General features: G+C 37.6%; 1 protein-coding gene across 3 annotated transcripts in view; it reads left to right on the top strand.

Moving 5' to 3' along the window:
* The window catches only part of TRPC3 (transient receptor potential cation channel subfamily C member 3), a 66,491-nt gene extending 52,386 nt beyond the window's left edge, over positions 1-14,105 (top strand). For 2 of the 3 annotated variants that reach the window (XM_049815161.1, XM_049815159.1), the window contains exons 6-12: positions 803-1,036; positions 2,428-2,692; positions 4,750-4,945; positions 6,764-6,973; positions 9,254-9,337; positions 10,378-10,453; positions 13,079-14,105. In XM_049815161.1, coding sequence (XP_049671118.1) covers positions 803-1,036; positions 2,428-2,692; positions 4,750-4,945; positions 6,764-6,973; positions 9,254-9,337; positions 10,378-10,453; positions 13,079-13,221 — 1,208 coding nt within the window. In that variant the 3' untranslated portion in view covers positions 13,222-14,105. Of the gene's footprint in view, positions 1-802; positions 1,037-2,427; positions 2,693-4,749; positions 4,946-6,763; positions 6,974-9,253; positions 9,338-10,377; positions 10,454-12,618; positions 12,655-13,078 lie in introns of all 3 variants that reach the window. The other variant, XM_049815160.1, reaches the window with a different exon arrangement.
* The last annotated feature ends 11 nt before the right edge of the window (positions 14,106-14,116 follow it).

Below are 14,116 nucleotides of genomic sequence, written 5' to 3'. Positions count from 1 at the left end.
CACTGTGAGTAGTTTTTTGGGCACTCGGAGACAAGCAGCTTCAAACCAATTCAGTGCGTGGCTGCTGTGCGTATGGTGGGGATGGCAGCAGTACCCCTCTGAATTAACCCAGCCAGGGAAGCAAGAAAAAAAGTTGTGGGGTTGTGGTTTTGTCGTTTGGGGTTTTTTCCCAAGAATTTCTTTTTTTTAAGAGAAAGTCTTGATTCGCAACAACTACATCTAGGTTATGATGAGGCTGTGATCTGGATTAATTCTGCATAAACGAATTTCTGAGGAGAACCTTGAGTAAGAAAACTGAATTACACATAGCCAAATTCCACTTTCGATGCTGAAAAGCATTTTATTCTGTAAAGTGGAGAACCAGTAGTATAATTGTGCCATTTATATTTGGTCATCTGTGTAGTTGGGTAGTTGTGCTCCTCTGTAAAAATTAATCCTTCTGATTCAGAAGTGTGTTATGAATGTAAGTGGTAAGGAAATGAGAGGAATTCTTTTTCCACATTTAACGTTTTTCCTTCTTTAGAAGTACGACATACCATTATGTTGTTAGGCCACAATACTTCCACTGCAAAGCCGTGGAGATGTCTGAGCTTTATTCCTGCATATCAATTAATACCTTGCCATTTGATTAACCCTGTTGAAACCACAAGAGCCTTACTCAAGGTATATGATGACACTGTGACACTGCAAATAAGTGTATTTTTGCTCCACTGGTACCACCTGGTTTCATGAAATGGGAGAATGCAGAGAGTTTAAATGAAAAGAGTTTGGCCAAGATTGCTATGTCTTTTTCTTGTTGCAGGTATGATGTGGTCAGAATGCAAAGAGCTGTGGCTGGAAGGACCCAGAGAATATATTTTGCAGTTATGGAATGTTTTGGATTTTGGGATGCTGTCCATTTTCATTGCTGCTTTCACAGCAAGGCTTCTGGCATTCTTGCAGGCCACAAAAGCACAACAATATGTGGACAACTACATTGAGGAGAATGATCTCTCTGAGGTCACGCTTCCTCCAGAAATAGAGTATTTTACTTATGGTGAGTTTAACTTTTCTGCAACACAGATCTGAACATAAAAAAACTGGTAGGATGCACTAGCATTTTGAAGCCTTACGATGAATATTTCCATGTGTTTGTGTTTATAGCATTGTCTAACCATTTCTGCCTCAATATTTTTGTTTCTATGCTATTTAAACACGAGGTGTTATGACGCAAATTTGACAAATAAATTTGCTAATATATTAAAACCAAACAGTAGGCATAAGGACAAAGTCAGTTCAAATGTAGCTGTCCATAATTTTGTTGTAACTGTTTATCCTAGAGCTAAATTTCATTATCCTAGAGCTAAATTTCACCCTCTTGATTTTAAACATTTACAAGGTGTATTTTATTCTTGGCTTAGTGCACAACAGAATGTGAATTTGATGTGAATTTTTTTTTTGGTTGGTTCAGTTGCTTGATACAGTTATTCATATTTGTAAAGATCTGACAGCATTTCCTGCTGAAGGAAGGATGCTGGCCCAGTAAAGATCTGCTCAAATAGAATGAAAGTACTAAATAGTTACTGTAGTGCAGGAATTGTAATTAAAGGTGTGATGAATCTACATTTGCAATACCGGCAAAGGCTGTATTTGCAGCTGACGGTGTATTTTAGCATATGCTTTATGAACTCCAATATATTATAATAGCAGACTTGATTTTGTTATTTACATTAATTGCTATATAATCAATTGGAATTTGTACATATGTAAATACACATTTAGAAACACATGGTATTTTGATATGAAACACATCTTAATTTAGTGTTATTTTGCTAAGATGGTGCATTAATTCACATAATAAACAATTTATTAACTTATATATAAACTCAGTTGTTTCTGTGCGTATTGTCTGTAAAAACCATGATCCTACTTCTGTTGAGGTAAATGGCAAAAATCTTCGTTATTTCAATGGGAACTAGGTTATATCCTGAACTTGTAACAATGACAAAAGCTTGGTGTGATTAATAAATGAAATTGTTCATCAGCCAACAACCAACACTGTTAACTTCCCATCAATGAAACACAAAACATGAATAAATTTCTGGCTTTAGCATAGTGCTTATTAAGATAACTAATTATGCAGTTGTATTAAGAAGAGCAATAAGGAATTATTTATTGTTATATAGTTCAGGTTAAAATACAAACTATAGACAAAAATGTTGTGTTTCTTCAAGTACAGTTTTTCTTCTAGCGAAAGGTCATGTAACTTACATTCATTGTTTGTGACTTAAAGGTAATAGGAGTAGAGTAGCAACTACTAGACTCCTCAAATATTTGTCTCAAGTAAATTCAGACATGTTCCTGGAAAAATCCTATCAAGAATTATTTTTCAACATTGTGATAAATGAGTAACTCCTTATATTTACCCCTATATTTTGTGTTTTCCAGCTAGAGATAAATGGCTCCCATCTGATCCTCAGATAATATCTGAAGGCCTTTATGCAATTGCTGTTGTTCTTAGCTTTTCTCGGATTGCGTACATCCTGCCTGCAAATGAGAGTTTTGGGCCCTTGCAGATTTCACTTGGAAGGACTGTTAAGGACATCTTCAAGTTTATGGTCCTTTTTATTATGGTATTTCTTGCATTTATGATTGGAATGTTCATACTGTATTCTTACTACCTTGGAGCTAAACTAAACCCAGCCTTTACAACGTAAGTATGAAGTTACATTTAAGTAAAAAGCCGGTATGAAACTTTCAGGTTTTTCACTAAGGTAGCAATGTCTGTGAGATATTGCATGCTCTCTCCTAGCATTAAAATAAAACTGAAGACAGTTGAAATCAGTGGAAAATCAGGTATCTCAGAACCTTAGAAAGCAGAATACAAAAGACCAATTCTTTCCTACTTGTATAACGGAAGCTTTCATTGCAGTCTAAAATAATGTTACCTGTATATTATGTTAATTACACAGACTCGTGGACAACCAAATTCAAGAAAAAATTACTGATATCTTCTGAATGACATTTTCCCAAAACAACTGCTAGAATTGTAATATTTAACTGGGCTCTGTCAGACCTAATTGATACACAGAGAGATTTAGCCTAGGTATCAATAACAGGCCTCCAAATAATTTTAATTTGTCAAGAAATGGAGATAGTGATTCTGTAGACGGCATGTTTCCCTCTTAGACTAGTACTAAAACAAACCTATAAACTGCATTGGACTCTTTTGGATCCTGGTTTACAGTCTAGATGATAACTGGTTATTACTGTTAGTCACTTGAGTACAGCAGAATGGTAGTTACAAGTCTCTCTTCATGCAATGAGATTGCTTGCAATGATCTCCAAATTTTTTTTGTTTGCTTGGTTTTTTACTTCCTCAAACAAGGAGATGCTGGAAGTGATAAATATTTAGGATGTTCCAAACCAGAAGTAATTCCACAAGATGGTGAAATTCAGAACTTTTCCTTTTCTCCCATCTTTCTACAGGAGACATGACTTCTGTAAAAACTGCTATATTTTCATGTAGTTGATGCCATGACTTCTCCGTAATTTGAGCCTGCTTTTTGCCCTTGCTGTTACTCATTGTCTTTTCTTTAGATAAATAATGACATATAATGTTACTTTAGTTACATTATTTCATATTGTGTGTCTTGTCTAGTATGCATACTATTTAAATGCTTATTAATATTCATTTCTTAAACAGCAGTGCTATTTTACTAGACTATACATCCATCTGGATATTATTTGCTTTTAAAAATCATTTATCAGTGTTAAAACACGTGATTCAAGACACATGTACTGGCGTATTTTAGTTACACTTACTAAAATACAGCTGACGGTTCACTTTTTGGCAACATGGAGGAAGAAGTAATTTCCAGTAAACTCTGTAGGGTACAATGGAAGGCACATCAAAATCTTTATTGAATATCAACATCTCTTAGCTTGCATTCATTAGCCCACCTCTCAGTGAGGCAGGATAGAGCTTTGCAGTGAGCTGTGTCCTGACTGCAGGACGGGTCAACCTGTAGCATGTTTCCTGAGAGGAAAGAGGAATGGCAGGGTGAGGAGGAAAGCTTGGAGAGGATCCACTCTCAAAGGCCCTGAAGGCTTGTAGAGCTGTCTGAGAGCCCTTGGCAGCTCAGTTCCCCAGGAACTGCCCTGACCATGGGATGGAGACAAGAGCATAGAGGCAGTGGGTCCTGGACCCAGAGCCTTAAGGGTATCTAGGTGCCTGCCTCCTGTTGAAGTGCCTGGCTCCCACTGATTTCAACAAGTCTTGAACAAATCACATGAAATCTGTTTGCTTTGTCAGTTTTGTTGCTGAACCTGCTGATACCCACTTCTGAGCGCACCCTTCCTAATGGAAGGTTTAATCAGAAGCTCTTGAAAGGAGTGCAGCAGTTTCCTTCCCACCAGCCCCATTTTTAGCTTTATTAGGACAGGGAAGGTCTGCCCCCTGCGGAGTTAGACTGGAAAATAATGAGATGAGAATATGCTTCATCTCAAACCCTGGAAATAAATACCTTTCTAATTCCTGGAGTGTTGTTTTGCATCTATTATTACAACTCTATTATCTATGATGGATAGGTGGAGAAATTGAACATAGTGTGAAAAATATTTTCTTTCATGGTTGTTGTTTTGATTAGCACTCTACAAAGCTGGCTCAGAGACAAATTACTTGAGATTGTTTATCATTTAGTGTAAACACAACTGATATATTTATTTGTGTAGTTAGTAATAATGCCTTCCTCTTTTTTTTTCCCACAGAGTGGAAGAAAGTTTCAAGACCTTATTTTGGTCAATATTTGGCTTGTCTGAAGTAACATCTGTTGTCCTCAAATATGATCATAAGTTCATAGAGAACATTGGTTATGTTCTTTATGGCATATATAATGTAACAATGGTGGTAGTTCTGCTCAACATGCTGATTGCTATGATCAACAGTTCATATCAAGAAATTGAGGTGGGCTTTGTTCTCAAGTTGTTCTCTTTTGTTACGTTGAAAAAGGGCAGAATTGCTAGTAATTATATCAGTGAGTACATCTTGATAGGCAAAAGTACAGTGAAGAGATTACCTCAGTAAAGGACCACAAAAATACCATGTTCCTAGGACTGACACTATTTAACAACCCAGCCAAGCTGCAGAACCTACAGGATCTGAACAAGTAGTTCATGTTGTGCCATGTATATGCATCTAAGGAGATGTCCTCCATCCAGAAATCTTAAAATCTAAAGTAATATACAAATGAAGACTGCTGTGAAGTAGAAAACAAAGTTACTGAACATAACATTTTAGACGACATGGGTGGTTCATTGCCAGTTTGCTTAGGGTGCTTATCGCATCTTTCCTTAATGTAGTGCACTTCAGTCTTTGACAGATTGTTAGCATATGGATTAAATGTATTTTGATGTCTTCTGTCATGGAAATCTGGTTTTTAGTTCCAGTCCTCAAACTTTTTAGCTAAATGTGCAGGAGTTAGACACTTAGGCACAGCAGTGATACATGGACATACTTTATTACATTTATATGTCTCTGTACATGGAGTATGATACAGGTGCTTACCTTCAAGATTGTTGTGACTGAGTCACACTGCACAGTGCTTACAAGCTTTGTTTGTAATATGTGCTTTTTTTCCACTTCAGGTACAATATTAAGACTTGATTCTAGGTTTACTGAGCTTTGCCATATGCCCTGAAAACACAGTGGCAGTATTTCTCCAAATCTGCCAAATGGCTCAGTTGAATGAATACTTGAATTTCACACAAGGTTATTGGCTGCATTGCTTATTAAAAAAGATATATTTTATGTTAATTTCATTATGATGACAAAGTATCTTTGTTTTTAAAGAGAATTAGAGTATTTAGCGTCCAACTCCAATGAAAAAATTCAGAAAATTTAAAGTAGAGAAGATACCTGGGTTTTAAAAATAAATCCCAAGTTGCTGAAATGAAAGTAAAAGTATATTTATACTGCCAGTTTTCCAGACCATGAGTTCTGATGTTATTCAAAGAGTACCACATTCACATAGATGTGGGCGCACACCCACACTTGCAGGAAAAAAAAAAAAAAGATTTTCTAAGACATAGTGTACAAATGGATATGTCATTTCCAGTATTTTCAGTGACTTTTGGGCAACGTCAGGAAATTCAGTAGGAGAAAACTAGTTACAATAAATAAAGCTCTCACCTTTGGAGTAAACCAAGTCCAGCCTTGGAATACCTCAGTAAGAATGTGTTAGGACGAAATCAATTTGTCTGTTTTTTAACACAATTTCTTCATGACAACAAAGTTTGTATTTTCTGTACTCCATTATAAATCAGAGTTACTTTTCATGGTTATGTAAAAAGCTGCAAATACTAACATTTTAAACCATGTCTGCCTTGAAGCTAATGCTTTGTAGGTTGTGTGAGTACCAAATTCATGTGACCACTTCAATGAGAAAAACAAGACTTTAAAAAAAGAAAAAAGTTCCACTTCAAATAGTAGGGAGTTTATATGTTGGCTTTCACTCAGTGCAAAAATAACACTTGTTTAAATGGTTCACATGCTTTAACTAAGTATTGTCAATGAGATGTTGCCATAAAGAGACAACTGAAATTTATTTAAAATAGACTTGATAAAGTTGTTACATTTTTGCAGAATTACTGGGAGTGTTACTAACAAGCAAATAACATTTTATGTAAAACCAGAAAAGGTCGGTATTTAAAAGAAGTTTCATTTGGAAGAAGTTTTGCATCTCATAAAAACAAAGCACATACCTGTTTTTATATCTTAATACAGGATGACAGTGATGTAGAGTGGAAGTTCGCTCGTTCTAAACTTTGGTTATCGTATTTTGATGATGGAAAAACATTACCTCCACCATTCAGTCTTGTACCAAGCCCCAAATCTTTTTTCTATTTCATCATGAGGATCATTAACTTTTCTAAGTGCAGGAGGAGACGGCTACAGAAGGACATTGAGATGGGAATGGGCAATTCCAAATCTAGGGTAGGTACTGAAATCTTTTCATTGCAGCAAAGATTTGTGTGTCCATTCCAGCATTCTGCTTTTCTTTAACTTTTAGGGTATAATATGTGCTTCTGAAGATAGTACAATAATTACTCAAGCATTTATATTCATAGATCTGTATTTCAGACTGCCTAAATGTACTGCATAAAACCAAAAAATAGCTATGAATTTTCTTAGGACTACAAGGTCCAATGACTGGCAAAACACAACTAAAGCAAAAACAACTGAGTATTCAAAGACGCAAATAATTCCCACAAGGAATGACCTAAATATTGAGTAAAGATGCTTTCAGCCTCCATTAGAAAGATTTTTAGTTCAGGGTAAAAAAAAAAAAGGGGTGGGGGGGGAGGATAAGGAGAGAAAACTTTTCCTTTCACTAGGACAGGAAAAGGATAAAGTGTGGTCAGTATGATATTCACTTTCTCCTGTCAAAAGCTATGTTCTCAACAAAGACAACAGGAAAGGGGGGGGTAATAATAATCTTCAGCACTTCCATGACATTCTAAATTTGGGTATCTAAATGTTCTTTACAAATATTAATGGAATGCAGTGTCACAACACCCTTGTGAGAGTTAGATAACAAATCGCCTTGTTTTGCTGATGGCAAACTGGGGCACAGATGGGTTAAAGAGGATACATGTGGCTTTTTTTATAAGTTAGGCTCAAGGCCCTGTGTATTACAAAGACTGAAAGCAATACCTTGAAAATAATTTTTATTTGTTTTACTATAAATTATCAGAAATGTCTAGTCTAGTCTCATCTTTGTGAAAGATTTCTCTGGAGCCTAGGACTTCTGAGGTGTTGGTGGTACTGAACCTTCAGTAAAGAAAACATTTTCTCCAGTTTTTGGTAGGCAGTGGAAGTAGACACATGTTTATAAAAATGTCAATTTAAATCAGTTTAGCTAGAAGCACATTTTGGTACTAACTGCTCATCTTCTGCTTTTTAGTGCTCCGAGTGCCTGAACTGCATTAGGTCTCTGCAGTCACTGTACAGAAGATGTGTTTAAAAAACAAAACAAAAAAACATCAACACCCTAAGATATACTTTTATAACAAAGCATTCAGTAGTGCTTATATATCATACTTAGAATGTTAGTCACTAAAGAACTAAAATCCTGTCTGACTCGCTGCTGAGGCAGGTCAGGTGGAGCTAGTTTTCTTTAACTACAAACCAAATTATTTTTCTCTTGGAAAGGCAGCCTACAGCCTCCTCTGTGTCAGGCTGGGCTGGCACACTATGTATCACATGGTCCCTCTGTATCACGTATATCAGCTGTATAGTCCCTACATATCACATAATCCTGTCCCACTCCCTAATAAAAATGGTGGCTGAGCTGATGTCTCATTGCCCACAAGGAGGTGGGCAACCTGGAGTAGGTAAAAATAGCCCACTTGTGGCCCAGCTTAAGTGAACAGACTGTATGCAGTATAGGCAGAAAACCCACGGCAGTTATGGGAAGCATCAGGTTTACTATATAGAGGCAGGCTGAGTTCAGTTTGCTCCCCTAACCCACCAGAGAGATCAGCGATTGTTAATTCAGTGACTTTTAATTGGCCACATAGAAAATTAATGACAGATGCAGATTAGGGGGTTGAACCTTCTTCTATGGATTCATGTTTTTTTACTTCACCATCACCAGTGTATCTGACAGAACAGTTAGGTCCCTGCTTTGGTAGTAACAAACGTTCTGCATTGGTCACAAAGCCATCTTGTCCAAGGTGGCTTTTTTCACTTCTGTTTCTAGCCCACTTCTACAAAAATCTTAAATTGGGATTTGACAGCTTTGTGATCCTCAAATAATTGAACAATGACCATTTTTCTAAATGTATTACTATTCCTGAAAATGGTGCTTTGGAAGACCACTTTGAACTAAGCAGAAATTATTTTGAGCATGTATTTGTAGTTAAAAGTATGCTTAAGAGTGCAGATCCGCAACAGCTCTTTGTTAAAGCCAGTTTAGAGAGTCTCTCCTTGCTCTGGCCACTCTACCCCTGCCTCCAAGTCATAATTCATTATTGCCTCAGCTGTGCATGCACATCTGCTTTGAAGCTGTGCTGTGAACAGGATGGCTAAAATTATCAGTGTCCAAAAAAAACCCCAACAAATAAGTCAAGGCAATCTCAGTTTATTGGAGATAATATTCTGATACAGTGACTATGGAGACATCCCCAAGATGTCTCCAAGAAAAAAAAAATAGAGCTGAATTCTAACGGTTAATTCCATAGCATATTTTAATTTTGTCTTATTTCTTCCTAGTTAAACCTTTTCACTCAGTCCAACTCCAGAGTTTTTGAATCACACAGTTTTAACAGCATTCTCAATCAGCCGACACGCTATCAGGTAAGTACATACAGCGGTCACTGTTTTAAGTAATAGAGCTGTGTGAAGGTACTAGCAGAATTTTGTGTTTCAAGTACATTTTGCCTTCACCAGACAAAGAAAACCTCCTGTAGAAATCAAACTCCAGGATGCTACTGGAAAAAAGACAGTTATTGTTCAAGCCCCATTATTTGAAGTGTTTAAAAACTAGCCCATTCAAAATCAAATTTTCCTTTGATGTCCCAGTTTGGAAAGTGTGAGAGGCAAATATCTGAAGCTGATTTCTGAGGAAGGGATGTGAAAGCATTGAGCTGACTAGGTTAGCGTTACTTTCCTGTCCTTTCTTCTCATGATCTGAGAGGTGACATTCAACATTCCTGCAGATGGGAATGTGCCTTTCTGGTAAGAGGAGTCTGTCAGATGTTACCTTCCTGTCTTCTTTCCAGCTCAGAAATAAAAGAGTAAATAGGAGCTCTTGTTCCCCTAGTGAAGATGTTGAAGGTGTGTAATCCACCTGTGCAAATTCTGTTAGATGAGCTACATTATATATGTAGGTATGGTAACACAGTTACAATATCAGTACATACAAGGAACCTTGGCAGTTACGGTATAAAAATACAGATATAATCTTAATGAATCCTTCTCAACTGACATTGCACTGTCATACTGTAAAATCTCAACTTTCTCTCTTTTTGAAAGGTGAATATTTATCTCTTACTATTACACATCCTTTCACATGTGAAATGAGTTTAACAAAAGTAAACCTATTCTGAAGCTATTTAAAGCCTAAATTAGGTGTGTTTAGGCCTATTTTCCTGTTGTCCTGTTCCCCACAAAACGTTGTGGTGCTCTGTAAATAAGAGGTAATTGGATGAGAAAGGTGCTTTACTGTAATGATGAATCTCAGCTTGCCAGCAAAAAAGTCCATATGAGGCAACTGCTTGTTCTGTGGCTGTTCGTTCTTTCACTTATACAGATGTGAGGGAGATGGTTAAGAAAGAAAAGTGACTAGTGTTTAATTATGTATGCTCACTGATTATATAACTGTTTTATTCTGGCAGCAAATAATGAAAAGACTGATAAAACGTTATGTTCTGAAAGCACAAGTGGACAAAGAAAATGATGAAGTAAATGAAGGTAAGAAAGAGGCTGTATTTGCAATATTCAGAGACAGTTTTTGTCACATCGTGTTAGGAATCGTTACTACAGTGGTGCATGGAGGTCTCAGGTAAAAAGATGGTTTATTTCTACTTCAAATGCACTGAACTCAGATAGATAGTAGTGGAAGTATGCCTGTGACAACAAAAATGGACGAGCAGGACCAAAGAAGTAGACCTGAGAAGTATTATGGGCCCTGTTTTACAGGTGGAGAACGAGAGCACAGATGTGACATACAGTTACAGAGGAAATTTGTGAGGAAGCCACTAACTGCATTCACACTTCCAGAGTCCTAGTCAGAGCCGCAGGGCATCTTTCTCTCTGTTTCATTCACCTGAACACACAATTTACCACTTTACAGTGTTAACTATTTGTGTTACCTTCCTTCATAAAGCTGTGTGGAATATTCATCTGTGAAGCTGCGTATCATTAAACAAAGCTGCATAGAGTTAGCTGCATGGTGAGAAAAATGACAACTGTAGCCACTCTTTTAGCGTGCGACCGGAGATCTTTAGAGCAGTAATAAGTCTGAGCTTGGTGTCTGGTAACAGTGCAGAATTGCCCTGGTAGCAGTGAGGGGTGCATGCTCCAGACACGCACCTCGACTCCCCATTGGGATGACACTAAGATGAATGCTGTCCTCCTTCCTCCAGCCTTCCAGGAATGAAACGCAGGCCTACAGACCAAAAAAAGAAACTCTTGAGCTCTGGGCAGGTCCCCAGACAAAATAATAGGGGTGTGTGCAACATAGGTCATTATTTACTCTGTACTCTAGCTAAAACTATCAGGCAGTAGAACGATGTCCCTTCCAGGGCTGGCTTTGCTCTTGGAAATGTAACACCCCATCTGTAGTTTTGTTCCCCATAGGCTGGGGGTTATAACCATCACGGATCAGCCAGTAAGAAATCTCTGTGGCCGCCACCAGAAGACCATACCTGCTTAGCATACCTAGTTCTTGTCTGGGCTAGTTTAGTTGGTTTCGGTGCACTGGGAACGTTTACCTAAGCCACTCTGCTGGCAGCCTTGTGCTCTCCAGCTGGTGTGCAGTGACAGCTTGGGATCAGTACAGCTTTTACTGGCATGGAAGCATCAGATGGCTGCGTGCATATGTGATGTGAGGGGCCTGAACATGCTCACTGTTGGCTAAGGTGGCATAGCTTTTGTTTTGCTTGGTAGTTATTCTGCTTACCTGTAACTCTCTGCAGCAACAAGCAGGGAGCAGAAAAGAAGATATAAATTAAATCCCATTCTGTGCCTTCAAAAGGCAGCTTTGTGTGTTGACGGTTATCCTGACTCTTCCCAATCCTATGTGGCTGTACAGAGCTGAGCTCGTGAGTGACAAAAGCAGAGAAGCTCCTAAAAGTGTCTTCCTCTCATTGTGCCTTTTGTGCCCCCCTCCTGAATTCCCACTGCTTTCCTCCTGCTCTGTGGTGGGGGAAATCATCTATCTAGTGATTGATGAAAAGACTGTTCTCTCACCAACAGTGCCAGGGCGTACAAGTCTTTCCAGTTCCCTGGCACCTCTTTGGTGTTGGCATATACGTGTTTAGATAAGCAAGACAGTGTGGAAGAATCATGGTCCGTGGACATCATGGTTCTTGGTCATCATGAAAATGACCAATTTTCATAGAGGGAAGTCCGCTTTCAGCAAGTCACCTAACCTCTGAACCTCAGTCTTCAGCTGCATAGCAGAGGTGGTGTTTTTTGTGTCATCCCCATCTCATTGGTACCCGAAGTATAGATCCAGCCTTTGAAGATAAGTTTTTGAAGTCTGCTATATGCTAAACAGAAAATTCCTGCATTCTTAGGTACTGCAGCTATTTTAAACATAAGTCTAGGGATTTTTCCCCGTTTGGCATCACTAGAGAATTTAGGTATTCTTTCATAATCTTTGATTTCATATAGGACAAATAGTCTCCTGCGGTGGCTGTTGTGTATGAATTCACATACTTCACACTTGCTGGAAGGATAGTATTTGAATATTTTAAAAACAACTTCTCTTGAACTTAGCATCCTATAATGGAAAACATGCTGTTGCTTGTTACGATCCTGGCCTTGACAATTGTTTTCTTTTAAATGTGTCTTGTGTACTTGTGTCACATTGTAACATAATTTTAAATTGGTTGACTTTTTCTAATTCAAAGGATATTGGTAAGGAAGAGGAGAGAGACTCAGAAGCTGTGAGTTTTACTTCCAGCTCTGCCACACTTTTTCTGTGTGATCTTGGCACATCACTTCAGAAAAAATCTCTTTGCCTTTTCTCTCTAAAAGGGGGATACTAATATTTACCAGCTGTTCAGCAGTGTTGCCGTGATTAATTCATTAACCTATGTAAAGCACTGTTTGAATCTTTGATGTTCTGTATACACGTGGAGCACAACATTAAAGTTCAATGTAGTATTAAAATGCCTTTGGTACTATTTAGGGGTGGAGACACACTCACATCTCACTGAGAATGACGAGGCGAAGCCTCCTGTCCCACCCCTGTACCTGCTCTTGTGAACATTTTGAGATAATAATCTGAAACATGTACTGATGTGACTTAACATTATCGAATGAATGTTAAACTTTGCTAACAAGTATTTCTTTCAATGATTAATACAGGTGAATTAAAGGAAATCAAACAGGATATCTCCAGTCTTCGCTACGAACTTTTGGAGGACAAGTCCCAAGCAACAGAAGAGTTAGCAATTTTAATACATAAACTCAGTGAGAAACTAAATCCTAATATGTTGAGATGTGAATGATTCAACAGAGGAACCATGGCTTTGACTACAGCACAACTATTTATTGGCAATAATATTTCAGTATCTTATACTTGAAAAATGTATTGTAGATTTTTAGCACTAAATAACTTTATGTACAGCTTCTCTGGAATTTAGTCTTAGGAAATTTTATTAACTCACCACAGAAACATCACTCTCTTCATTTTAATTGTCTGAAAGCAAGAACTATCATCTGTTTGGGTTTTGGTTTGTTTTTGGTTGGGTTGGGGGTTTTTTTTGTATTTATGCATTAAAAAGGTATCATGGTATGAATTGCTGATATTTTAACAGGTTTATGAATACATATTGAGAATTCTTTGCACTAAGATTGCAAGAAAAAATTAAAATAACAGATATACAGTGTAGTATTCTGTTCCTTGCTGCAACTGGGTATGAATAGGATTTTTTGTAATACTGTAAATCAACTAGCGACCAGTGGAGGATTACTTGACATCTTTGTTCTTTATTAGCGATGCTGGTAATGTGTATGAGCTGAGAACTCGCCGTATGATCGCAAGGAATTCTTGAAAATCGGGTGAAAGTGTGAATGTAATGGTAGTAGCACTGTTTTAACACATATGTATGTACACGTACCCCCAACTACTGTTTCTTAATTCAGCATATTGGCTTTCTCGAGGAAGGACTAGAATTTTATTTTTTTTAAAAAAAAAAACAAAACAAAACCACCACCAACTTTGGAAAGTAACATGAACTCAGTCCAAAGCTACTCTTTATGTGGGAGAAATGATTTTTTTTTTTTTTTTTTTTAATTCAGACTCGGTCCAGGGCTGGTATTTTGTTACAGTGCTCCCAACAATGCCTCCGACGCTTCATTGTTAAATAAAATATTCCTACTTTACTGATAACTCTACGTCGT

Source organism: Accipiter gentilis, chromosome 12 (genome assembly GCF_929443795.1).
Source record: "Accipiter gentilis chromosome 12, bAccGen1.1, whole genome shotgun sequence".
NCBI lineage: Eukaryota > Metazoa > Chordata > Aves > Accipitriformes > Accipitridae > Astur > Astur gentilis.
This window is presented reverse-complemented; position numbering and strand designations above follow the sequence as displayed.